At 41.2% G+C, this 27,711-nt stretch overlaps 4 protein-coding genes across 4 annotated transcripts in view; all 4 read right to left on the bottom strand.

The window, feature by feature from the left end:
- LOC306747679 (collagen alpha-3(VI) chain-like) overlaps positions 1–26,408 on the bottom strand; it is a 143,096-nt gene extending 116,688 nt beyond the window's left edge. The window contains 11 exon segments of the mRNA XM_079230761.1: positions 10,883–11,473; positions 11,568–12,191; positions 14,131–14,724; positions 15,279–15,875; positions 17,739–17,779; positions 17,781–17,889; positions 17,892–18,141; positions 18,143–18,288; positions 18,291–18,332; positions 18,796–18,910; positions 26,313–26,408. Of these exon segments, the coding sequence (XP_079086887.1) occupies positions 10,883–11,473; positions 11,568–12,191; positions 14,131–14,724; positions 15,279–15,875; positions 17,739–17,779; positions 17,781–17,889; positions 17,892–18,141; positions 18,143–18,288; positions 18,291–18,332; positions 18,796–18,880 (3,079 nt within the window). The 5' untranslated portion in view covers positions 18,881–18,910; positions 26,313–26,408.
- LOC306747371 (collagen alpha-3(VI) chain-like) lies at positions 530–1,427 on the bottom strand (the record flags this gene model as incomplete). Its single annotated transcript, XM_079230427.1, has 2 exons — positions 530–1,176; positions 1,409–1,427. The coding sequence occupies 2 exons, from the start codon at positions 1,425–1,427 to the stop codon at positions 530–532; spliced, it is 666 nt and encodes a 221-aa protein (XP_079086553.1).
- LOC306747370 (collagen alpha-3(VI) chain-like) lies at positions 2,229–7,767 on the bottom strand (the record flags this gene model as incomplete). Its single annotated transcript, XM_079230426.1, has 2 exons — positions 2,229–2,863; positions 7,551–7,767. 2 exons carry the CDS (start codon positions 7,765–7,767, stop codon positions 2,229–2,231), a joined length of 852 nt encoding a protein of 283 aa, XP_079086552.1.
- Positions 7,856–9,619, bottom strand: LOC306747369 (collagen alpha-3(VI) chain-like; the record flags this gene model as incomplete). The annotated part of the gene is made up of 3 exons (XM_079230425.1): positions 7,856–7,865; positions 8,043–8,550; positions 9,562–9,619. The coding sequence occupies 3 exons, from the start codon at positions 9,617–9,619 to the stop codon at positions 7,856–7,858; spliced, it is 576 nt and encodes a 191-aa protein (XP_079086551.1).
- Positions 26,409–27,711: the final 1,303 nt, after the last annotated feature.

Raw genomic sequence — 27,711 nt, 5'->3', positions numbered from 1 at the left:
CTACTCCCAGCAGGATTTGTAAATACAGTGTCACTGACAAATTGGAGGGCGGCCCCAGTGTTGAGGGGTCTGCCTCCTCTGTGTCTCAGCCTTCTGACCAGATCAACAATATCCTTTGTTTTGGTGTATGTATTCAGGTAGAAATGGGCTTCTGCATCTCTGCTGTACTGGACGACAGACACACGGTCTTTGTTCTCTCCCACATTGAGTTTCTCAACCACCTTCTCAATAAAATCTTGTATAGCAGGGAAGTCATTACTTGTGCTATCAGAACCATCCAGAAGGAATACAACATCCTTTTTGGCAGTGTAAACTGAGAAATGATAGGAAGACAAAAAATAAAACACTTTGGCAAAAAGTACCGTCGTATACTAATCATAACGTAATGGATTATTTCTAAACAGCACCTAGCATGGCCTTTTCCAATTCTAATGAGTATGGAAGCATACCATCACTTCATTTCAAATACAAAAATAGAGCTTATCAGGTATTTCACTTAATACATTTCATTGAGTGAAGGCAAAACAAGTCAGGTAGCCTTTAAGGCCAGCCAAAAGGCCGTGCTTGTCAACATACCAAGTACAGTTGGGGATTCTGGGAGGATGTCAATAACCACAGCCTCCAAGGAGGACTGAAGTTGCTGTTGAATACGTTGAAGGTCGATGAAATCAGACACAGAGAGAGCAGAATTGGCATCGTGAGATATCTTCTGCAGTTCTTTACAATCAGACCTCTTGGTACCAATTGCAAAGGTCAAGACACCCAGCTGTTTGAGGGCAGAAGCTGGTGCATCAACACTGTCAGAAGACCGGCCACCACTTAGCAATATCAGGACCTGAGGAACTCCTTCCAGGCGTCTGCTTCCAGCAGAGACTGTGAAGACATTATCCTTCACGTAATGGAGCGCTGCTCCAGTGTTAAGGGGTCTTCCACCTTTGTGCTTCAAACCTCTGACAACGTCAAGGATCTCGACTTTTGTCGCATATGTGTTCAAATAGAACTGGACAGCTGGATCTCTACTGTACTGAACCACTGAGACACGGTCTTTGTTGTCATCCACACTGAGTCTCTCTAATACTCTTTGCAAAAAGTCTCGTATTGCTGGGAATCCAGTTCTAGTACCATCTGATCCATCCAACAAGAACACAACATCTCTTCCTTTTGGCTGTCTCTCAACTAGAGTAGATCAAATTTGAGACATATTTAGGTTTGTGTCTCAAGTATTTCTCATGCAAAAGTCAGATGTTGAAAGGTAGCTTCAAGATTTAACAATTTCTTCTAAAATTTCTGGGATAAACGGGTTGTCACATTGCGACTAGCTGACCTAAACTTATCGTAATTTACTTGATTACAGTACAATTTGCATTGGACAATGATTTTGAAATGTAAAAATCAATCACTTTCTTACCAGTTACTGTTGGTGTCATGGGTGTGACCCTCACTAGCCCTGTGCTCATGAGAGAGGACAGCTTTTCCTGGATACTGGGGAGGTCAGTGAACTCAGACGCTGATAGAGTGTAACTAGGGTCATATGATATTTTCTGCAACTCTCCACTGTCAGAGCTCCTTGTTCCAATTCCAATGACAATGATGCCCTGCTGTCTGAGAACAGAGGCTGGAGTATCTACATTGTCAACAGACCTTCCACCATTTAGCAGGATCAATATTTGTGGTACACCTTGCTGGCGCCTACTCCCAGCAGGGTTTGTAAATACAGTGTCACTGACAAATTGGAGGGCGGCCCCAGTGTTGAGGGGTCTGCCTCCTCTGTGTCTCAGCCCTCTGACCAGATCAACAATATTCTTTGTTTTGGTGTATGTATTCAGGTAGAAATGGACTTCTGCATCTCTGCTGTACTGGACGACAGACACACGGTCTTTGTTCTCTCCCACATTGAGTTTCTCAACCACCTTCTCAATAAAATCTTGCATAGCAGGGAACCTCTTCCTTGTGCTATCAGAACCATCCAGAAGGAAAACAATATCCTTTTTGGCTGTGTAAACTGAGAAATGACAGGAAGACAAAAAATGAAACACTTTGGCAAAAAGTACCGTCGTATACTAATCATAACGTGATGGATTATTTCTAAACAGCACCTAGCAAGGCCTTTTCCAATTCTAATGAGTATTGAAGCATACCATCACCTCATTTCAAATAAAAAATAGAGCACAACAGGTATTTCACTTAATACATTTCCTTGAGTGAAGGCAAAACAAGCCAGGTAGCCTTTAAGGCCAGCCAAAGGCCGTGCTTGTCAACATACCAAATATAGTTGGTGATTCTGGGAGGATGTCAATAACCACAGCCTCCAAGGAGGACTGAAGTTGCTGTTGAATATGTTGAAGGTCGGTGAAATCAGACACAGAGAGAGCAGAATTGGCATCGTGAGATATCTTCTGCAGTTCTTTACTATCAGACCTCTTGGTACCAATTGCAAAGGTCAAGACACCCAGCTGTTTGAGGGCAGAAGCTGGTGCATCAACACTGTCAGAAGACCGGCCACCACTTAGCAATATCAGGACCTGTGGAACTCCTTCCAGCCGCCTGCTTCCAGCAGAGACTGTGAAGACATTATCCTTCACGTAATGGAGAGCTGCTCCAGTGTTAAGGGGTCTTCCACCTTTGTGCTTCAAACCTCTGACAATGTCAAGGATCTCGACTTTTGTTGCATATGTGTTCAAATAGAACTGGACAGCTGGATCTCTACTGTACTGAACCACTGAGACACGGTCTTTGTTGTCATCCACACTGAGTCTCTCTACTACTCTTTTGACAAAGTCTTGCATAGCTGAGAATCCAGTTCTAGTACCATCTGATCCATCCAACAAGAACACAACATCCCTTCCCTTTGGCTTCCTTTTCACTAGGGAGACATATTTAGATGTGTTATATGTGTCAAATGCTTCCCATGTCTTCATTGCAGATGAATACAGCACTCTCTAGTTGCAGCTGCACTTGGCTTTTTACTAGATTAAATTGCAACCCTTTGGCATCCCTATTAGATACTCATAGCAACTGACAAATTATTAAGCAAATGAAGCTTGATCCTACGCCATTGAGTTACAGTTGCATCTGTATCTCATATTATTTTTCAACCAAATTCATTTTGCTCTTTACCATACTATTTTTTACATGAGTAGAGACAACGTTGAAATAAAATTAGAAATTATGAATTTGACCCATCAAAAGTAACATATTTATCGGTAAAGGCGGACCAAATTGGATCTGACTCCAGCATCTCTTCCATCCAGCATCTCTAGCTTCAGTTCTGTCTATCACCAGTGTTGCTGCAGTAGCAAGGCTGTCTGCAGTACAGTCCAAAGCAGCCTAAGCCTCTTTAATTTTCTTCGCAGCTTGAACTCTGACAATGTAAAAAATAATGTTCTGTTATGGCAACTAACATTTGCTTAAGTAGCGTTGCTGTTTAAATAGAGCAGTGGCAGATTTAATTCAGGAATATTTGCTTCATCTGTTATTTTTAGACTTTTGTGTCATGTAATGGCACATGGAGTACTGCCTATGCACATTTGTCAGGTAAGGAGAACTATTTTTCTCTGAGATATAGATACAGATATTAGGGTCAAGAAAAAGTGACTCTTTGTCGCTAAAAAATAGAGCATACAAAGAAGCGTGTAGAGCATACAGATGTGATCATCTAATTAGTTCAGATAATTCACACATTTCAATTAAAACAGTTTGTTTACTTTTCAAAAAAGCTTTGTGTAGGTCTGACAAATGATAGTCGAACAAAATGCTTAATTTTCTGAAAATCGTTTGGCAGCATTGGTCTCTGTATGGATATAGTGAATGTTTGTGGAGATCATGGTAATAATGGCAAATTGAACAAGTAGTAGAAAAAACTGTGCACTTCTGCACATACTGAATCGTGCATCAAGAAAATACACATAATGTCTATGATGTTAATTACAATCATTAAATGCCAACACCTAAATGTGTCTTGTTAAATACTCATTCAAATAATCTAAATTCTTACCAGATTTAATTTCCTCCTCAACCACCATTTAAGAAAGATCCCTAATCAAACTTTTTTGAATATGAGCAAGATTTACAAAGTCAGGGACTGAGTAAGCATAATTTGGGTCAGAGGACATTACTTGATCCAATAGCAAATGTGTCAACCCCTGCGGCCTTGAGCAAATCTTTAGATCTTCCACCAGCCAATATAACAAGTATCTGCCTGACACCTTCATGATGTCGACCTCCAGCATTTGAAATAAAGACAGTACCCCTCACAAATTGCAGTGCTGCTCCAATATACTGAGTTGTTCCACCTTTTGGTTTTAAACTTGTGATGGGCTTAAGAACATCAACTTTTGTGTTGTAAGTGTCTAGATTGAAATTAAGTTCAGCATTGTTGCTGTATTGTACAACAGTGATTTTCTCTTGGTTCAGGTCAAAGCAGTCAACAATTTAAGCAACAAATGTACGTATAGCAGGGAATCTGCTCTGGACATGATCAGATCTATCAATTAGAAAGACAATATCTCTATCCATACTGGAGCTTGAACCTAGAAATGTTTACAATCATGCACATTTGTGTTGGTAACAATTCAAATATAATCTTATTACTGTTGATGTAACTGATAAGTAAGTACAATTTTCACTCACCTACACCAGTGCTGACAGTGCCTTTGTGAGATGCAATGTCTGTGAGCAGTCGTTCGCTTACAAGAAGAAAGTCAGATGTCTCCTTGATAAAATACTCTGCTTTAGGACTGTGGGCTAATTGTTTCATCTCCAGCCTTTCTGCATCATTCACTCCAACACTGAAAAGGACAATTCCAACATTTCTCAGTCTGTCCACAGGACCTAAAACATCATCTTCTGACTTTTTTCCACTCAAGAGAATGAGTATCTGTGGGACTCCCTGCTGAGCTCTGCTTCCAGAAGAAGCAGTGAACACATTGTTCTTCACATAATCAAGGGCAACACCTGTGTTCACGGTGAGCCCTCCTTTCAGTTTTACATTGCTCAAATGACTCAAGACATCGTCTTTCAATGAGTGTGTTTTCAGGAGAAAATCCGTAGTGGGCTCTGTGCTGTACTGAATCAAAGCAACTTGTACTTTGCTTGGCCCAATTTCCATTTGCTTGACAAGCCCTCTGACAAAATCCAAAATGTGTCTTTCACTTGCTTGCATATCATCAGATCCATCAATTAGAAAAACAACATCAGCACTCTGGAGTATTATTTTTGCAATAGTGTCTGAAATTAATAGAAAAAAAAACATTTTACAAAACCAACATCTTTGCTGTAGACGGAAACATCTGATTTAAACACCTGGTATACAATAATTATTTGTTATTGTCTTACCAATACCAGTTGGAAATTCAGTTGTGTCTTCAGTACCCCTCAATGTGGCCGCCACAGATGGATGTATGCTTCGCAGATTGTTAAAGTTTGTGACGTGAAAATAATGGGCAGGCGTGAAAGAAATGGTTTGCATTTCCAACGTATCAGCATTCTGTGTTCCAATAGTAAAGGTCTTTATTCCATTTTCTTTGAGAGATTGTGCTGGTCCTCTGACATCATCTCCTGATCTCCCACCACTAAATACATACAGGTATTGAGGGATTGATTCTGCATTTCTACCTCCAACTGAAGCAGCAAAGACATTGTCTCTGACAAACTTAAGTGCTTTGCCAATGTTGAGGGGTCTCCCTGACTTGTGCTTTATTGTTCCAATGGAATTGAGCACATCGTTCTTGGATGAGTAGGAATTCAGGTAGAAATTGACTGTGGAATCACGGCTGTATTGAACGACAGCCACTTGGTCTCTGCTCTCATCTATGTTTAAACTTTCAACCATTTTTTTAACAAAGCCTCGTATCTCTTCAAAGCCGTTTCGTGAGTCATATGAGCCATCAATAAGAAACACTACATCATGTTTCTCAGTATCTGCAATAAAGACAAAGATGTAGAAACAAAGTGCATGTGATTGTTTTGCAGTTAACATGGAAGCAACTAGAGTGACAGTCCCCCATGATAGAGTCATGGAATTTATCTCATTCTATTTCAGCCCATTTGGGTCTTCTCTTAACTGAAAAAAATGCTTATGCTAAAAAGTTAAAACATTACATCTTACCAAAACCCTTTGAGGGAGCAGTTTGCTCTACATGATGGGAAGCATCTCTTAACAATGACAAGACATCCTTCTTAGCAGTAGGAAGCTTCTTGTAATCAGTCACAGAGACCACATAATTGGGTTCATGAGCTATTGTCTGCAGCTCGAGAGTGTCAGCATCAGGTGTTCCAATGGCAATTGAAATGACACCAGTCTCTTTCAGCATTCTGACAGGGGTTCTTATGTCATCTCCAGATCTTCCACTACTCAGTAGTATGAGTATCTGTGGAACTCCTTCAAGGAGTCTGCTTCCTGAGTCAGAAGTAAATACATGGTCCTTCACATACTGGAGCGCTGCACCAATGTTGTGAGGATACCCCCCTTTGTGCCTGAGGCTTCTTAATGCATTGAGAACATCATCCTTTGTTGTGTAACGTCCCAAGTTAAAATCAATCTCTGTTGTGTTGCTGTATTGGACCACAGCCACACGATCTTTGTTTGCATCAATGTTAAGGTCCACCACTATCCTCTGCACAAAGTCTTTAATATCTGTGAATCTTCGCTTAGAATCATTAGAACCATCAAGCACAAAAACAATGTCTCTTCTGTTAGGATCTGCAATCAAACAGACATTTCAGCAAATTGTTTTATTATGACATTTGTGATTAAAAGTGTATTATTCCTGCAAATGTTTAGTAACCCCGCGTGCACAACTAGCTCTGCTATTTTAGAGGACTTCTTTGTCAAAGCAATCCTCGGCACTAGACAGGGTTTAGCGATATGGCCCAATATTTCTAAAACAAAAGAGGTAATTTCACATTATTAATTAAGAACTTTATTGAAAAACAGTTTAAGTGAGTGATCAGATTAAGACAATAGTTCGATTTAAGTTTAGTTTTGAGTTTGATTAGATTTTTGGAGAAATTTGAGTTAATATGTTAAAGACAATACATTATTATCTGGAATTATCGCCCAGCCCTAACAGAGCAGCAGAGCTCTTTGCCTAACAGAATCGGACGGAACTGTGAAAACAGCAGAAAGGAAAGCCGACAACAGTTATTGTGAGCAAAAGGACACTAGTCTGTTACCGTGCATCATTCTTCCTCAGTTGGAATGAATGCCTTGAGGTCTACGTTGTGCACACGGTGTATACCATAATATTATCATTACAATAAATCAATCTTACCGTATAACACTGGTTTGATAGAAGGTGTTTCACCCTTCTTGATGACAGAAAATACATATTGTTCAATGTCTGACAGATCACTGGAGTCTGCTGCAAAGAAAGCATGACTTGCTTCCTGTGAAATAGACTGAATCTCAAGGGCATCTGCACTCTGTGTTCCCACCACATATAACGTCACACCAATTCCTCTCAAGTTTTCCACGGCATTTTTGACATCATCACTTGACCGTCCGCCAGTTAAGAGAACCAAAATCTGACGAACACCCTGGTGCTGCCTACTTCCAGAAGAGGCAGTGAAAACATTATCTTTGATGTACTGTAGGGCTGCACCAGTATTGAGAGGTCTGCCTCCTTTATGCCTCATAATTCGCACATTGTCAGCAACCTTCTGCTGTGTTTTGTACGTGTTCAGAAAAAATTCAACAGAGGGCTGTCTGCTGTACTGCACCACTGAAATGCGGTCTTTGTTTTCATCCACACTGAATTTGTCCACCATTCTCTCAACAAAGCCAAGGATTGCCTTAAAATAATTTTGCATTTCGTCCGAGGAATCCAGTAAAAATACAATATCGTGTTGAATGGATTCAGTTTGATCTGTCAGATACAAGGACAATGCTCTGTTAGTTACACATAAAGTTATCCTATAATGAAAACAAGATTACATAGATAGTCTTACCGAATACATTCTGTGGTTTTAGTCTTGGCTGCTGTCGAGGCACCCTTTTTACAAATGACACAAGTTGTTGATGGATGCTCTCAATATCATCAAACCGAGGCACAGAGAAAGCATAGGAAGGATTATGTGCAATCATTTGAAGCTCAAGTATGTCTGCATTTCTTGTTCCTACACAAAATGGAACAACTTTGTCCTGTTTTAGAGCCGCAGTGGCACTTGCAACATCATCCTGAGATCGTCCCCCATTCAGCAGAATCAATATCTGAGGGACACCGTCCTGATGCCGACTTCCAGAGGATTCAGCGAAAACATTTTTCCTCACATAGTCAAGAGCTGCCCCAGTGTTGAGGGGTCTGCCACCTTTATGGTTCAACTGCTGGACAGCAGCAAGAACATTTGGTTTTTCTTTGTAGGTGTTCAAACTGAAATGTGTCTGTGGATCTCTGCTATACTGGACCACAGACACACGGTCTTTGTTCTCACCAACACCGAGGCTTTCTACCACTCTTTGGACAAAGCGTTTCATTGCTTGGAAGTCCGTCCGTGTGGCATCTGACCCATCCAATAGAAACACTATGTCTCTTTGAGGGGACTCTAATTCAACTAGAAAATAATAAGAAAACCTTTTTTAAGAATCACAAATATAGTACATGAGTTAGGTTCAAACATTCCACAATAGATGGATGGTAGAAAGACTTGTAGCTGGTAATCGAAATTGAAACAAATGACTGTGATAAACAAGATGTTAGATGCAAGAACATTTAAGAAAACTGATAGCTGCAGTCATTCCTGAAAAACTTAGAAATAACTGCAAGATAAGAAGCATAGTCTTCTTTCACAAATGAAAGATAGAGATTGATGAAAAGAATATTTCAATATTCTTCAACTCTGTATAATTGGTCAATGATGTGATTATCATTGGCTCAAGGAAGAGCTTAAGGACAGAAGGAAAGAGCATTTGCTGATGCGAGGCTGTCAAAACAAGACTCTCCAGGGTACAAGAAGAAAAAGGAAACATGAGCCAATGAGCCAGTTTGAGAAACATGAAACTGTTAGACTGATATTGTTCAGAAGATGATACAGTTTCATTGCAATTCAAACTATGAAAGACCAGATTCATTAAACTACAAGCGGGGAGTCAGTTTGATTCTCAAGTACTATTTAATCTGTACTTCTTACCTACAACAGTGGGAGGCTCAATTTGTATTTTAGCCTGGACAAATGTAGCTATCTCTGTCTGAATAGACAAAAGTTCTCCAAAGACAGGTAAGTTGAAAAGAAATCTTGAGGAGAAGGCAATTTTTTCAAGCTCCTCCTGTGTAGCATTTTTCATTCCAATGGCGAAAGACAGAATACCGATTTGTTTTAGGTCTAATGCCGGTCCTGAAACGTCATCATTGGATTTGCCACCAGTCAGTAAAAACAGAATCTGAGGGACTCCCTCCAAGCGTCGACTCCCAGATGAAGCCGTGAAAACACGGTCTCGTACAAACTGGAGTGCAGCTCCAGTGTTCCGAGGTCTTCCTCCTTTATGGCGCAGATTTCTTACAGCATAGATGATCGCCTTTTTGGATCTGTGAGTTTTTAGGCTGAAGTATACTGTGGTGTCATTACTATACTGTACTACGGCCACTCGGACCTTATCTTCGCCAATGTCGAGCTCTTCTGCCATTCTTCTCATGAACTCACGCATAGCTGGTAGGCCATTTCTGGAGTCATCCGAACCATCAAGCAGAAATACTATGTCCCTTTTTTTCCTCGCTGTGACAACAAGGTGATACATAAATAGACAGCAAAAGTGTTCAAGACTTTTCTACACCCATACGTATTATCAGCATGAGCAAGTTAGAAGCGCAGAAATTAACTGGGTATGGAAAGAAAGATAAGCCAGTTCTCTGACAGGGCTATTTCAAGCAGAACTGCTAAAGAACCATACTTTTATCAGAAAGTAACATTGATGTGGACGATTTGAAAGAGGTAAAAAAGAGGGATACCTTCTTAAAAGCATAAGAGGTACAGAACACTTGCTTTTTAAAATATAACACATCAGAGCAAGGGTCATCATAATTGTATGTGGAACAGGAAATGACTAAACAGCTTGTGTTAAATATTCTTGAGTGAAAGACTTTTCGAGAGACATGAAAGAATTGTATTCAAAAGACAAATAACCAATACTGTACTCCAATTTGAAGCATATACATGTGGAATTCTTACCTACTAAATCAGAGATTCCAGTCATGGTTTCCCCTGTTTCTTTGTTTATGTTCAGTGTAGCAACAAGTTGTGATTGGATTGAGGGCAACTTGGAGAAATCAGTGACCTTGCATGTGAAACCAGGTTTGTAGGCAATCATTTCCAACTGCTTTTTATTGGCTTCTCCCACTCCAATCCCAAGTGACACAATTCCATGCCCTTTCAGAGCAAAGGCTGGGGCTCTCACATTATCAGTGGATGGTTTACTACTTATAAGAATTAAAATCTGAGGCACTCCTTCCAGTCTTCTACTGCCCGTTGAGGAAGTGAAGACACTGTGCCTCACAAACTGGAGAGCTCTGCCGATATTCAGGTTCCGCCCACCCTTGTGCTGCAAATTTTCTATGGCATTCATAGTGTCATTCTTTGCCTTGTGAGAATTCAGATAAAAGTTGATCTCGGGATTATCAGCAAACTGAACTACAGACACTCTGTCTTGGTTCATACTGACAGAGAGGCTCTCCACTATGCTCTGTACAAATAGTTTTAACTCTGGGAATCCATTGCTTGTGTTATCAGAGCCATCCAGTAGGAACACAATATCTCTTTTTGAAGCCTTGGTTTGTGCTAAGACACAACAAATAAGATTCAGTTATTCTGATAAAGAACCGAAAACATACCCAGACCAAGGGTAAACATACACCAAGTTTAACACACCAATAAGAAAAGAGATTTAGCTTACCTTCTCGTAGAACTTGGATCAGCTCTTCCCTTGGGAGTCGAACATAGTTATTGAGCTTTTGTGGTATGCTACTAAGCTCACTGAATTCCCTCAAATTGAAGGCAAAGGAAGGGCTGTGTGAAATGGCCGCAATCTGCTTTGGATCTGCATCCTTTACACCGACACCAAATGGTACAACTCCCTTCGTCTTCAGCGCACTAGCAGAATCCTTCACGTTATCCCTGGACTTGCCTCCAGCCAAAACGATTAGAAACTGAGGGACATGTCGCGCAGCCCGGCTACCATGCCTTTCAGACAAGATGGTGTCCTTCATGAATTTTAGAGCAGATCCTGTGTTTAGGCTACGTCCTCCAGCCAGTGTCAATCCGTTGACAGCTCTTATCACCTCATCTTTGGTTTGATAGGTGTTAAGGTAGAAATTTGGAGTTGGCCTCTCGCTGTGTTGAACCACTGAAACTCGCACCCTGTCAGTCCCAATGTCAAGTGGTTCAATGACTTTAATGATAAAATCCCGGATGTAGGCAAAATCTGCTCGAACATTTTCTGTGCCATCAATGAGAAAGGCAACATCCCTTTCACCTCCAACATCAACTGAGGGAAAACAACAACAAAAGTTAGTTATATGGATCACATTATTTACATCACATTTATTTTATTGATACAAACAGGGAGATGCAAAACTCACCAGGTTCCTCAGGGAATATTGTCACAGCTGTATCGCCAACTACTGTTATCAACTTTGGCATGATTATTTCTGCCATAGCTGGTAAATTAGAGAAGCTTGCTTCATGGTAAGCCAAATCTGGAACAAAGGCAACTGTTCTCATTAGGGCTGCATCTGCTTGCCCAGAAGTGACGGTGAAAGTCAAAACACCAGACAGAGCCAAGTTATCGGCTACCGATTTAACTTGGTCCTGGGCTGGACCACCTGTAATCAGAACCAACACCTGCTGGACTCCCTGCTTCCAGCGTGAGCCAGTTGACGGCTTGAACATGTTGACCATCGTATAGTTCAATGCAGCTCCTGTATTCAAAACTGAGCCTCCAGTCAGCCTGAGTTGAGAGATTTTATTCACAACATCTTGCCTGCTGCTGTAGCTGTTCAGGTAAAATTCAATTTTTGGAGTGTCAGCAAACTGCAGGAGACCAATCTGAACCCTGTCAGGACGTACATCCAGCTGGTTGACCACGTTGATAATGAAGTCTCTCACATAGGGCAAGTTAGTGCTGCCAATGTAGTTTGAGCCATCCACGAGGAAGACAATGTCTCGGACCACTTTTTGAGTCTGGACTGTGGTTATCTCCACCACTAGGAAAAAGCACAAAAAGAAAACAAATTTTAGAAATGATACTGTGTCATACCACGTACATATGCTTCCAGGCTCTGAAAGATTCACTTTGTTAGAGACACATTAAAAGCTCAAATGATGTCCATGCAAACGGTTATCTGTATAGGCTGTGAAGTACTCATCATTACATATCTAGCAGCTTCCACCACCCAAAAAGTTTATTTGTTGTCTCTCAGCAATGAAAAAACTGAAATGATTTCTGAGATACTGAAGGTTGTGCAGAAAATGCACAACTTATTATGTTTCCAGGTGATGTACAGTATGTTGCTAGTTAGCACTTAATTAGATTTACATGTTTTATCCACATGATTTTTACTGTATCCGCAACTTACATATAAGAGAATAGACACAAACAAGCAAGTTTTTAAACTAGGGTTATTTAACTACAACAGAGACATGTAATACAGTCAAACTGCCACAGCTTTTTCTATTGCTATGTGGAGTCATGAATAGAAAGTAAAGCAGTTTGCAAAAAAAATCATCCTAAACTGCAGACTACCCTTCCATGAAAAACAATAGCATTAGTTGTTTCAGCAAACACTTGAAAACTGTATGTTAAAGTTAAAGTGTACGTTGCAATTGTGTCTCAGCTGATGACGCAGCTAAGCTAGCACTAGTGACATTAGACATTGCCACCAAACACAAAAAATGTACTGCCTTTAGATCAGATTGCCTTAGGTTTTTGTTTGGTGAGCGACTTCCAGCTTGCAGTGTGGAGCTTATCCTTGCAGATGGGTGACAAATAAGCCATCAGAATAGTGTCAACATGCTTTGGCACATGTCTTTGATATAGTGTGAGTGTATGTGTGTTGCAAGGGAAACAACCGACCCCACATTGCAATGAACATATGCTCAAGGCACCCACAAAAGGTGGGCCTGCAATTGATACAGAACGTTGCCGCTCTTAACTCTTAACCTAACTAACGGAGAGAGGTGTCCACATCACACCAATCCTTACTGGATCCTTGCCCTTCACTGGTTAGCGGTGAGTTTTACAATTGATTGAGTGGTTTGTTTAAGCTTGAATGGCCTGGCTCTGCTATATCTGCGATCTGCTGACTCCCTATGAGCCTGAGATCATCCGGCAGAGCACTACTAACAGTTCCAAAGTCACAACTGGTCACTAAAGGAGACTGGGCCTCAGCTCTGGAATTCCCTGCCTGGAGATCAAAGGCAGGCAAATTCAGTATCCTTTATCTTTTAAATCTCTTCTATCACTTTCAATGTATGGCTTATTCCTACTAATTTTATGTACAATTGTCTTGTTTTACCTCTCGGGTTCTGGATCTTATTAGCTTATATTATATTGATTCTGTTGTAAAGCACTATGTATGTTTAATGATACCAACCGCACTGACAGACTGGAATATTGAATCCCAAATACGGACTAAATGTATCTCCGTCATGTTTAAATTCCCTGCCTGAAGTTTTGATAAATGTCTTTTCACCTTGTCAGTCAGCACCTAGCTGTAGTTTGTGGTCTGAAAATGTGAAACAGAATTTGAGTATAAGTGTTTTTTCTTGCCATTTGATACTAATTGACTAGAAACAGGACTAGAAACAGGACTAGATTGTGTCCTGTTTTACAGGACACAATCATTCCAGAAGACCCTATTTGGTTGGTAGTTTGCTGATAGTGGTAGAAAGAGCTGTCCAACATATCGGTCCAAACTTTCTCATGGGTTCAGGTGGGTTTGTCACACAACAAAGCGCATGTAGTATTTCATGATTTAATTTGATCATGAAGCACACTTGTTCGAAAGACTCTCCATTTGTTGTTTTTCCATTTATTTATTCAATGTTTTCCTCTAATACGTCACTTCAGTTATTTCATTAATTACATTATTACTCAAATTCTTATTACAATAAATGTGATGTACATAGAAGACGAAGCATTACCTGGCTCAGTGGGTACCTCAGTCACCACCACCCCAGCGAGAGTGGAGAGAGCATCAACAATTGCCTTTGGGTTGCGAAGCAGAGAGCGGAAGTCCTTCATATAGAACGCAACGCTTTCCGCAAAGGCAATCTTCCGCAGCTCTTGCTCCTCAGCAGTTTTGGAGCCTGCAGCTAGAGTCAATACACCCAGTCGCTGCAGGGCCAGAGCAGGTGCCTCCACACTGTCACTGGACTTTTTGCTGGTCATCAACAGTAACACCTGGGGTACCCCCTGTTGAATACGACTTCCCTTGTCAGGCCGCAGCATTTTCGTCCGCACAAAGTCCAACGCCGCCCCGATGTTGATTGTCTGGCCAGGTCTTGGTTTGATGGAGCCCAGAGCAGCAATTAATTCCTCCCTGGATCCATGGGAGTTGAGATCCATCTCAAGTCGAGGGATATTGCTGAATTGGGCCACACCCACTTGAACTTGGTCTGGCCCAATTGGCATAATGTCGACAAACCGCTTGATGAATTCGCGTACAGAGTTAATGATCGTTGCACCCATTGTGCTGTCAATGAGGAAGATGATGTCTCGGTTTCCAACAGCCAAGACTGGAAAGAAAAGAACATGCATTAATATGCTAATACAAGCTGGTTTTATGTGATGTTATGATGATTCTATAATTAGATATAGATTTGAACTAACATTAAAATGGTTTTGACAGCTGCATATGGACACGATGTATTGTGCCATAGAATGTATAGAATAAACTGAGAATATTCAAAGTAAAGTGCATTTTAAATTATTTACATGAAATTTTAACTACAAAGCACTGTAAGCTCTATCAAGGGCATGTGTGATATGATGAATGGCAAACCCCATTCTAAAATTGTATGCCACTTTTCAGATCATTGACTTGGGTCTCTTTGCAAGGGATTAATGGTACTTTGTCGATCCATATATTTGCAGCAGAACAATTACACTTATTTTTCACTTTTAATGTATCATTACCACCTTAAAGTATCTTAATATGACTGAGAATACAGCAATTTCAAGTTTAGCATATCTTACCTTGCACAATACATTTAATATGAGCTCTTTGGAGTTTTTTCTTTTTTTTAAGCCTTCACAATGCTGTGCCAACCTGTACAGAGACGGTACATACCTTCTGTGAACTCAGTCTGAACTATAATGGTGCGCTGGACCACCCCGTTAATGTATGGGAGCAGCTGGTCACCCATGCTTGCCACTTCTCTGAAATTAGGGGCCGACAGGACAAAACTTCTGTCTGTAGCAACTGCTTCCAGATCAGCGGTGGCAGTGTCACCAATCGTCACGCCGAATGTGATAACACCGGCCCTCTTAAGGGCCCGGTCACCGACACCAGTATCATCAGTGGATGGACCAGCACTGACAACCACCAACATCTGGGGCACACCCTCGTCTGCCCTGCCCCCAGATGTTTGGCTCAACAGGCTCTCGGCCACTTCCTCCAAGGCGAGCCCCAGATTAGACTCGTCACCCCCTGAGTAGGTAAGGCCCTTCACCGCTTCCAGGACTGATGACTTGCTGGTAAAGCTATTTAGATAGAACTTTATCTGTGGACTGCCGGTGTACATGGCCAAGGCCACCCGAACAGTGTCTCTGCCCACATCAAGGGGCTCAATGATTCTCAAAGCCAAATCACGCACAAAGGGGAAGTTTGCTGCTCCAATGTTCTGTGATCCATCAATTAAGAGTACTAGGTCAGCTGATTCTTGTGCTTTAAGGAGAGAGAGAGAGAGAGAGAGAAAACAAAACAAAATGGAACTTGTGAAAGTGTTAACATGGTGAGATAGAAACAAAGAATCCAATCAAAGAACTTGTGCTTGCATATCATTGCATGTGTCAAGTTACATTGAAAGTGAACAAATAAATCAAACATTACAAAACACATCATGCTGCATGTAGGCTGAACCAAGGAGATTTTATAAAAGTCATGTGATTTGTTGATTTATTTTGCCCTAAATGTAGTTTAGCCATCTTTAGTCAAGATTGTTGTAATCTGTAGAGTGATTTCTCTCCTAGTAACAAAACATAAGGAAACATAAGAGTTACTGATGGTGATGTTGGCAATAAGGATGATAATAGTCATTATGAATACTAACCATTGATAGAATATTAATGTAGTTGATTCTCCATATCTTGTATGGTCAATAACAGCAGCTCAATTAGGCCAAACATTAAAAAGATTCCATCAAAACTAATGTTCTCAGACATTGGGGGCAGTTTAGAAAAAACTATATAAGAGGGATAAAGTTAGAAAAAAATAGTGTAAAAAAATATTGTTTAATTGGTATAATTGATATAATGATGTATGATTACGACTACACGGTTTTATGCAATCAAATCAATGTCCAGAGGAAAAATTCCAAGAACAACCACGAGTGATCAGGTAATATTAAGAATTGTCAGAATACAATTAATTTAAAACCAAGGGTACTCCATCATGAGACCAAACTATGATAACAATTGCAAGTCAAATAATAAACATTGTTAAATTGATGTTGTGTGTCCCTTTATAAGCTCCATTGAGTTCAGCCATCCCATGCAGACTCTTGTTACGGACTTCAGATAACGTGACCAGTCATGACCCTGTGGCAGATCCTTGGGGCCTGTAAGCTTACAGTACTTGAGAATATAGTACATGTGTATTTACATGTAAAATTTGTAGAAATGTATATATTGCATATATAAATATGTTTTTACTTCATTTCAATCTTGTATGCTGGCAAAGTTAATGTTGTCTTTAGACATTTTACATTTTATGTGTGTAGTTTCATAGGTATGCATTATCTCTTTCCAGTAACTTATTTTAAGTTATTATATATAATTTCAACATAAAACAATATTCTCAAAGTACAGTGCAGGTCAAGGATGAGTCCGAGCAGGTTCATCTCTGTTTTAAATACAGAATATTGCACATAATTAACACAAATAGACATTGTGACTGATAAAACAAACATAAAAATGCGAGACACATAAGCAGTGGTGCATGGTTAGCTATTGGTTAGCACATTGATTTTGAGATGTGATGTTTTCAAGGTTACGGCATCCTTGAGTCCTTTTTCTTCTCCGAGGGTTTTCTGAACAAATGTCAGGCTGAAGTGTCAATATTTGGATTTTACAATGTTATGCTGTTGCTGTCTGTATTGTGTCATCTCATTTACAGATGTGTCTAAACAGAACAAATGGTGTCTTAAATGATGACTGAGGTTATTGATGTTTGCGAACACAGAACTCAAATCCCTGGGACAGAATGTTTTAATCATATAAATCGCTCTTTCTAAATCCGCACTCATTGTTTTTGTTCTGGCTTTGCACTCTGATCTAAAATGCTGTGGGGATGTCTATCACATGCAGATCATATTGTGATTCTGAAAGCATTAAGGGAGTATTAAGTGTGGTAAGACAAAAACAAAGTGAGGTTAATTTTGTAGGTGGATAGTGAAAAGTTATTGTGGTTAAAAAACAAATACTTGATTGTGTTAATAATCCAATCCAGACACGGCCACAAAGGGAGCAGCTTCGTCCTGCACATGTAGACACATTAGTAATGGTAGAGTCACTGGTCCCATTTCATTACCTGTCCCTCCTCCAGCCACGGGGGCCTCGTGGACGGCCCCCTGACCGGGTAACTGTGTCGCAAATCCCCACTACTAAATCTTGGATTATATCCCTCAAAGTCAGAAAAGAGTCTACACTGAACACATGAATGTCTTGGGGTTTGCTAGCCAGAGCTCCGAGTCAATCGCCTCCTGAACTCCGACCGCAAACACCTCCCCGCCTGCCGGCCACAGCACCTGAGCCGGCTCGGCCACGTCGTCCTGGGACCGCCCATCTGTTAGCACCACCACCGCCTGGGCCACACCTTCAACAGCGCGGCGGCCCGAAGCAGCGCTCACGTGTGTACAGATCAGGAAATCCAGGCCGGTCCGGGTTCCCCCGCCACGGTACGGTACGGCATGGCCTTGATGTGTTGCAGGGCTTCCTGTGTTGTTGGGTCTCAGTTTGAGGCTCATTACTGTACTGCACCATGGCACATGTAAACCTGTCCCCTCCAGCCTGGTGAAGGGATTTAATCAAGCTGAACAGAAATTGTCTGACATGTCCAAAGTTCTCCTCGCCCATACTCAAGATGAATCCACTAGAAAGTATAAATCAGCTTCCAACCCTTGTGCTCAATCTCGAAAGAGAGTGTTTGGAGGACAAAAGTGAAGACCAGATGCTCGGTGTTTAGTACCAACATATTGTATTGGTGCTTAACACTAAAGCGCGATGTCATTCAAATGTGTCGGTAATTCTAAGTTTGACAGCATCATTCTGCTTCATTCAAAAGCATCTGACTGGACTCCTGAGGCCTCAATTCCATTGTTCTTGTCCAAAGTTGTGGACATTTTGAATTCAGATTTAAAGAAATAATAACAATGATTCATAATTGAAAAGTAGTCAGTTTGCCAACAATGCAAAGTTAAATATTGCCACATGAATGTGTTTAGTTTTTCACCGGAATTCTTCTTCTTCTTTGCAATATATGAACAGCTGCAGCTGTAGATCATGTCCGCTGGAATATTGCTGAAAACTGGAAAAGATGATGATCTGCATAATTAGCACACCCTGCTGACGAAATAATTTTGACTTACCTTCCTGAGCCTCAAGGTTTGGGACGAGCCCTGCGATCAGGACGCCCAGGAGGGCACAGAGCGGTAACAACCGATGCCTCCCCATCTTCTCTCACCAAAACAGCCGAGGGGACACCTGTGAAACCACAAGCAAATATGACATGAATATGAGCCATAAACATGCTAAAGTACAAACTACAGGTTTACGGGCTTTGAATGTCCTATTTCACATACAGCTTGTATTTGTTAAGTGATTTGGGAGAGGGATATCATATTTAAAACATGTTTGCACACAAACAACATAGCATAAGCTTTCTTTTCCAAGAGTCAAACATCCAATCATCGACACATCGTCTTCTTCTGACATTAAATGCTGCTGCGTTTGAATACAACAAAAATGATTGAATCAGCAGCAAAGACATGTCTAACCTTTTGGTTTGTCAGTGATCAATGCTTTACTATTGAGCTCTGCCTGAATATTGAATATTTATACAAAATAAAGAAGGGTGTTGAACTGTTTCACAGCAGGGGCAAGTGTTTTCTATTTAATCACAGATACATTTAATACAGATGTTTGTACAAATTATCAATCATTGTGTGCTATTATGATTTTACTTGACAAGTGCAAAGCTTATCTTGACAATCTCAAGGCAGACAAATCCTGGCACACACACCATGTGACCTTTGGCGCCCCCCTGAGGGGACCCGGACCCCAGTTTGGGAACCAGTGGCTTCAGTTAACCGTCACAGTTACACAGCAAACCCCAGCCTTTTCTCTAGCTGTAGAGAAACCGTAACCACTAAACAGCACGTTGAGAATTAAGGATTTCCCTTCTCACTCTCTAGATCTAAATCTCACAATGGTCCTCTCAAAGACGGGCGACCGAGAGCACACAAACACATGTAAGCTATTCAATTTCAGACCACCCTGGGGTGATAATACGGGTCCAGGTCCAAGAGCACCAAGAGCAGCCAGAGCAATTACATTTTAATCACACTGAAGCGAGGACGTTTACACAGGAATATAAAGATTAAAACATAACAAAAAGGTCCTTGAAAATGAAACGGGCTTAGGCACAGAGCCGAGGACCAATGAAGTCTTCAGTGGAGCTTCGTGCCTGCTGGCGGTCACACAATAACGGCGCAGCACTAATTGCAGCTCTGCTCAGTGCACTGTGGTATTTAGGTAATTAGAGATCCACTGTATGCTTACTTTATTGGAAATAAATGAGTGCATTTATGCTGATGGAGGAAGGTGTCATGGATACTGAGGCACAGCTGTGGCAACACTGAAAACTACTGGTGCCCTCTAGTGGAGAAATGTAGGTATAACACAGTGTAAGAGACAATTTCCTAGAATAAAGTGGCACGTAAAACTTTCCATCTGTCTTTTATCATGAGCTTATATAATATAATATGACTAAGTCATGAGGCTTATATACTGAGGAAAAGATGCCAATGTCTTTGTGCCCAAGAAAACTTGGAAGAAGATAAAATGAAAACCTTACATTATGATTTTTCTCAGGATATTCAACAAAATAAATGCAAAATTGGGCTTTTTATTGCATTTTTTTGTACAATGCATTGAGTCTGATTCTACATCTTGGCCAACAGCACATATTAATATTATTACCTCTCAGTTGTAGAACATGTTCCTGTCCACAGTGGATTCTGCAGCCCTCTGATCGTACTAAATGTGCACGTCAATCCTATTTGAATTCAATTATTATTTATTTAGCTGTGTAATAAAAGAGACTCTTTCACGAGGATAGGAAAACCTGGGTCAGCAAAGCTTGAGTCAAAGCAGCAATAATGAATGATAAACACATGGCTGTCATTGAATGCAACACTGCAGGCGTTGAGCTGGTAGTTTATGCTGACCTCACTTTAAAGGTGACGATGAAACTCGGAACTGGTCGGGGGGAAAAGAAGTAGCAGTAATATTTGTACTGGCTCTTCAGAAAGGCCCGTCGAAAACGCTCAGACCTAAAACAACTTTGGGAATGTCGGCCTATTAGATTGAATACAGTCCAGTAACGAGAAAGTCACTGCTGCAGAAATGTGTATCAGCGTTTGCCTGAGTTCATGTGCTGTAAAGAGGGTGTTGGTCACGTGACCACGACCCTCTTTACAGCAACAAGTTCACACGACGCGCTGCCACTACTGAGACAATTTCACGTTATGTTTAGGCCACAAAACCACTTTAGGTTTAAGAAAAAACATCATGGTCGGGCTTAAAATAAGTCACGAAAGTAACTTCACTTGCTGGTTGAGAGTCCTGTGATATTTGACCCCCCACCTCCTCTTTCTCACTGTTTAAGCTCCATCACTCTGAGCGCTGCATGTTCACGTGGATGAGTGAACTAGTTGGCTTTCGACACGTCTTTTTGGCACATTATGCGGCACCCCTACATAATGCGCTGTCAGGAGGTCGGGGTAGTTTCACTTTTTTTTGCTATATTGCTCAACAAGTTTAGAATGATTGCACATGAACATGTTCTGTGCTAGTCTTTGCATTATGAAACAAACTTGTAAAGCACTTGGACAATATATTTCAACTAAATAGAAAGAGTTTTTAAATTTGTTATTATCCTTTGAACTGACTTTATACTTTTCAGCGAGTATCTGCAGTCCCCCAACACCGTCACTATCCAGATGAAGGACAAATCAAGTTCCTTAATTATATATATATATATATATATATATATATATATATATATATATATATATATATATATATATATATATATATGCTCTCTTGGACACTGCAATAGATTTCCCCTTTTTCCCTGTGAAAGGGTTTTTTCTATCTTTATTTAGGGGAGTTTTTCCTGATCCGATGTGAGGTCCCGGGACAGGGATGTAATGTGTACAGATTGTAAAGTCCTCCAAGCCAAACGTGTATTTGTGATGTTGGGCTGTATAAAATGAACTGAATTGAATTGAACTGAATTGAAATGAATGTCTGTGCTCATGTGATTTCAGGTGACTCAAAGCCACTGCAGCCTGCCAGGCCAGGCGATGTGTCACCAGGACGCTTCCCCTCGCCGCCACAGAGGAAAACCCAGCAGCACAGGGGAGTTCTGTTTCTTCTGATACGAGCAGCCAAAACAATGGCAGCATGTGGAATTACATTAGTGAGAAAATGAAGAAAGAAAGTAAAAAAATAAATAAAAAAGGTTGGCTTTGAATGACTTCACTAACTTACAGTTAGTTCATCTTTTTGTTTTACTGCCACCCGAGGAAAGAACTCTAAAGGTGTAATGGCAAACGTATCCGCAAACATTTTCTTGGCGACACATTCAACAGACACAGATAAACACTTTCCTTCATTTTAGTTCTCAGAGTATTTGTTTATGGCGACCTTGTGGTCTCCACCACCTCCGCGAGGGAAACATCTGGCTCTTCAGCGGCCAAATGCTCTACAATGTTCCCCAGCTAGTGGTTATCTGTCTGTCAGCCGTTTGGCTGCTGGGGAGGATGTGTGCACTGAGTTTATCAGAGGTTTTAACATTTGCAAGGTAACTTCATTTCCCATTATTTATACTCTCTGTTATAAATCTCTATCATGATCATTAGGTCTCAGCCCAAATCGGTTGCACCTAACATGTTTCTGGCATCACAGGGAACTCAATAACTCCATTGTGAAGCTCTTCTTCTGGCGGAAAAAACATGAGTCACTTTTACCCTCACTCACTTACTCACTCCCACACTGCATGCGCCGCATACTGTATAAACTCACAGTTTAAAAACTGCCATCACTGCCAAATTAAACTTCCTGTGTACTATTGAGCATCTTTAACCCGCAAAGTCTGACATCTTACACACAAACTAAAGATGTATGGTAGCCAGCATCTCACGGTGCATGCCTGGGCCTGTAAGCAGAGCAGACACGGCCATATATGGGTAACATTGTGATGCCTAAATATACGAAGATGGGGAGTTATGATCTGTTAGTAACTTTGTTACAAAATTGACGTTTATGTTCTGCACGCTGCCCCGTACGCTGGGTAGAGTAGAACACCGGCATTATTTATCGTGAACACCGGCAGTCTGCATTTGCAGAGCGAGATAGACGCCGCAATGCGCCTATGGGCACTCTGGAGCGCGGTTGCAGCTGGACCTCACACACTCATTTACAGCCAAGACCACACACACACACACACACACACACACACACACACACACACACACACACAAACATGCACATGCATAAACACACTCACAAAGCTCAGAATGCAGCGCGGCACAAAATGCCATTAGCACCGGGGACAGATATCAGAGTAAATAACTGCACGTTACACCAAGCGGACCTCCTAGGAGGGGACATGGTCACCTCACAAAAAGAAAGTGTGCTAAAAAAAAAAAGGTCCTTGTGCACCCAGAGGGTTGCTGCAATTTTCACCACACTGGTTTTATCACTTTAACGACAGACTTATAATAGGCGCTCCTTCAAAGACACTGAGCAAAAGGTAAGAACATAGAAATGCTCGGCTTCAAATGAACAGTTCAAGATGCACTTTGAACTCAACAGGTTTGACCAAAATAGCGCCAAAAACTGAACTGTGATCAGAGTGACAAAGTTAGCAGCTGCCTTATGAACATAGTGAAGCATTTAGCAGCTACAGAGACAGATCGTGCTCTCAGGAGCTAGTGGAGATCAAACCATCACACATTAGATCTGAATGTGTAAAATTGCAACTGTTCACCAACCTATCAGCAGGGTCACTCTCTTATTTTATCTATTTTGTTTTACACAATATGCTAATTAACTATAACATTCCTAAAATAATAATATGTTTTTTTCTTTCTCAGATGACATCAAATGTGTGACAAATAATGTTTTGAGAATAAATAAGTTGGCCTTTTTTCAATGGTGGATGTTTCTTACGGTGGGTTGTTCTTTGGGTCCACAGGGACCCCAGTGGTATAGTCCCTATGTTTTTTATTATGTTGGTAGAATGAGGATGAAAGGCATCACTCACTGCTAATACTGGAGCTATAGTGTGACGTGTCTATAGTGCATTCAATGTTTTGCCAATACAGATTGTTACTTTTCCCCAAATAAATATTTTCTAACACCAAAAAAGTTGCATGTGACACGAGTGGAGATCCGGCCACAGTGACAAAGCTGCGTTTCTTTCAGCAACCAACAAGTGTAGCAGACACTCCCTCATTAAAGATGTCAAATATGATTTATCCCATTTGTAGATGCTGCATATTATCCATAATGTGTCATCAATGATAAGATGATGATATGCATCTCATTAGAAACTGTAATGCGCGCTGAGCTTAAATGGTCATGTAGTCAAACTGGCTCAACTTTAGCAGCTCCTTTAACACTTGATTACAGACGCAAACCTTGTACATAGTATATGGACCGGTTTTCTTGTCTATGCACGACATCTCTTTGACAAACTTGAAGCTACAGGATCAGTAAAATAAGTCACAGGGCCGTGAGTCATGTCTTCACAGCAATGCAGCTGCTGAGCTTGAGGCTTACTCCACACTGCCGCTCACTGGCATGATGGGAGAAAATATCACTCGCACATACAGAGTGTGTGTCTCCGTGGACCAACACTCCTCAACTGGAAGGATGTGACGGGACATGTGTGGCACAGATGAGAGGAGGATCAATGATAGTTAAAACAGGGGGGCAGGAAGGGCGGGCAGCTCACACACAGCTGGTGTGTGTTAGTCCGTCAGATGTGTGTTCAAGCATCGCGGCCAAACTCCTGCAAGCTGAGTTCAAGTACTAAACGTGACACTCGTGCACTTTTTAGGGTTCATTGTTAACAGCTGAGGTAGATCAGTTAGTCGGGCAAGTTCATTGTCACTTGGTTCACCTTTTAGCTCATTGGGGGGGAGGGGATCTAAATCCATCAACACTTCAAAATGACCACAGAAAAAGGTCAACGCTGACAAAAAACTGGCGCTCTCTCTGTAAGCAATGCAAAGCACTGTGAATTTATTCACATTTACATCCCTTGCGATTACAAATGGATGTTTGAATTTGAGACCTTCCTGGAAATGTTCCAACCTTCCAGACATCTGTGCTGCATCATGATAAAAAAAAAGACCAAAAGCTGGATGGAGTGCAGTAGTCATAAACCAAACTAATGTTGATTTATACAGTATATCCTAAAATCCGTTGTTGAGAATCCTCCTGATGCAGCTCTGCCAGCCAGCTTCCAGTGGGATCTGTTCATTGTCGTAAGGGCTGGCAGTAAATTACGTGAAAATATGTCAAACATATAAAGTGAGATCTGGAGCTCCCGCCAAAACTTTCATATCGCTTTTGAACGGCGACCAAGTTCTCCGTCTCTGTGTCATAGCAATGGGCTTAACTGCAAACATAAATCTATGTGAAAGTAGTAGCTCATGAGAATTACTTCCAATCTAAATAGATTATGTTGTGACTTGAAAAGGTAAAATAACTTAATTTGCACATCAAATCCCACACGCACAAAATGAAACATCGCAACGGAGACATTCCTCAGTCCGTACTTGGACAGTCTTGAGGGAGATGATGGACGTCTCACACCTGGTTCGCTGAGCTGCAGCCCAGCATCCCCCCCCCCCCCCCCTTCTCTTTTGTCCAATGGAAGCAAAAAGCCTTCCTGGCTCTCCTGGTCCTTCTGGCCAGTAGAGTGGAAAATGCTCTCTTCACACTTTTCCACTCCAGCACTTGTTTCAGAGCGGGTGTGGTTTGGGGCTGCTGCTGCAGTGGAAACATCTACCCGTCCAACTGCAGTTGGTGCATTTGGGTGCGAAACATTCGGATGTGAATTACTAACAGATTCCCTATTTAGATTTCACTGAATGACTAACAAGATCAATCTGGGGGGAAATGATAACGAGAGATGCCCGATTCTAATCTCTGGACTTCCCATACAGCATGTGTATCAGGGGGACTCCAATAATCTGTTGCATTACGTGATGCATTAATTACACAAAATGTGCATTCTACCTCAGAAGGCAACTTGATCAATGCAGCTCCGTACAGGTTCACAAGTCCAACACTGATCTGGGATCACAGCCTTGGACTTGCCGGGGGGAAGAAAAAAAAGCATCTCTCTCTCACCACAATTATTCGACACCTGTGCAGTAAATCAAACTTTGCACAATAGAGGGATGTCAAACGGCATTCACACTCCCACAAGCATCGGACGCGACATCGCTGAGGTCTCCTCTTGACCCTCACTGTGGCTCACCTCTTGCCCTCGCAGCACTCTCACCCCTTAAATACGGGTTTCAGCCATGCTGCTAAATGCATGCTCTCTGATATTTATGACCTGAAAGACCAAAAACTCTGTGCAACCCAATCATTATGACACCATTATAAACTTACAAGTTGTGACTAGAAGCTGTGCTTTGGTCAATGCACTATTTATAATCAACATACAGTGCAATCAAGGTCAATCGTGAAAGAACTCAAACATTGAGGAAAGAGAGCAAGCATGCATGTGTAAAAAACAAGCAGAAACCTCTTTCTGCAACATCAATCGCCATGAGAACAACACGGATTTACAACTTACCCTGAGCTGAAGTAGCCGTACTCCACTGTATTTGTTTTTGAAGAAAAAAATTGCTATATTATCAGTTATGTGAAATAACTTTTGGGCATTATCCTCCTGACAAATTCCCCCTGCTGGCTTTTCCAGCACCTCCCAGAGAAGGGCGGCTGAGCAAAGCTACGATAAGGTCACTGATAGGAGACGTGCAGAAACAGGGTCCTGAGTGAAGGGAGGAAATGGTTGAGACTGAAAGAGACAGAAACCCTCTCGGTCTCGAACCAGAAGAGATGTGGTGCAGAGTTCAAGGCTGGGATGAGACAAACTTCTAAACTTCTGGAGTTCTGCCACCTCTTTCTTCCTCCTCCCACTTTCTTTAAAGAGAGGGAAAAAATGAGAAGAGGAGGGAGGGGGGGTGAAGTAAATGAAAACCAGACACATAGCCCTGTTTGGTCTGGATGTGAGCAGTGGGAAGGATGATGTCACCAATCTGAAGAGGGATTTTCTCCTTACCTTTTCCTACATTTTGCCATTTCTCCTTCCACCTCTGTGGGGCCCTTTTTTCTTACGTTTCAGCTATTTAGAAATGTGTTGTTACATTAAAATGACGCTTGAGAAAAATCATATTGGGATTTGAGCAACTATCACACATTGATGACAAGGACGAGGCCACACATATTTCTTTTTCAAGAGGGATAATGCATGGGGGATTCCATCATGTGTCAATTAAATCTCATTGTCCCGAAAGCTGACAAACAATCATGCCCACAGATTATTCAGTGAATGATGTATTGAATAATATGTGGGCATGATTGTTTGTCATTTTTCAAGACAATGGGAATCTGTGGGCCATCTTGGCAAGAAGTCTCACCAAATATAACAAACTCACAAATCTCCCACAAAGGAATGTGCAACGCTGTATTCTGGCAAGAAGGTGAACAAGTGAACGCTGTCCCACAACAATACAATTTGCAATCAGTCAACACAGCCTAACAACATATCTTATGAGTTGATTTGTATTTCTAACATCCTCCCACAGCCACACATTGCAACGTGCATGGGCCTTGTGAGATGTAGCAAATGGAAAAAAGCATATTACTAGTTCATGAGAAAGTGTGTCCTAACTACATACTTTACACTAAGCTTGTTATTTAAATATTCATTGTAATGCATTGATTCAGCGTCCCACATGTATGTAGGTAGGCTCATTACAATGATATAAAAATGTCACTGGCCAAAAGCCTACAGGTCATGCTCCCCTGTAAAAAAAATTTAAATATTCCATATTTTAAAGCATCAATCTGATGCATTTTGAGATGCATTTTTTGCCAACCTGGCAAAACTTAACTTCAGCCATGAGTCAAAAATTATTATGGCTTCCTTACTAAGTATTATGCAAGCCATTTCATGCCAGCCTGTCACT

The sequence above is a fragment of the Taurulus bubalis genome (assembly GCF_910589615.1).
Source record: "Taurulus bubalis genome assembly, chromosome: 15".
Taxonomy (NCBI): domain Eukaryota; kingdom Metazoa; phylum Chordata; class Actinopteri; order Perciformes; family Cottidae; genus Taurulus; species Taurulus bubalis.
The sequence above is the reverse complement of the archived record's forward strand: the minus strand, read 5'-3'. Positions and strand labels throughout refer to the sequence as shown.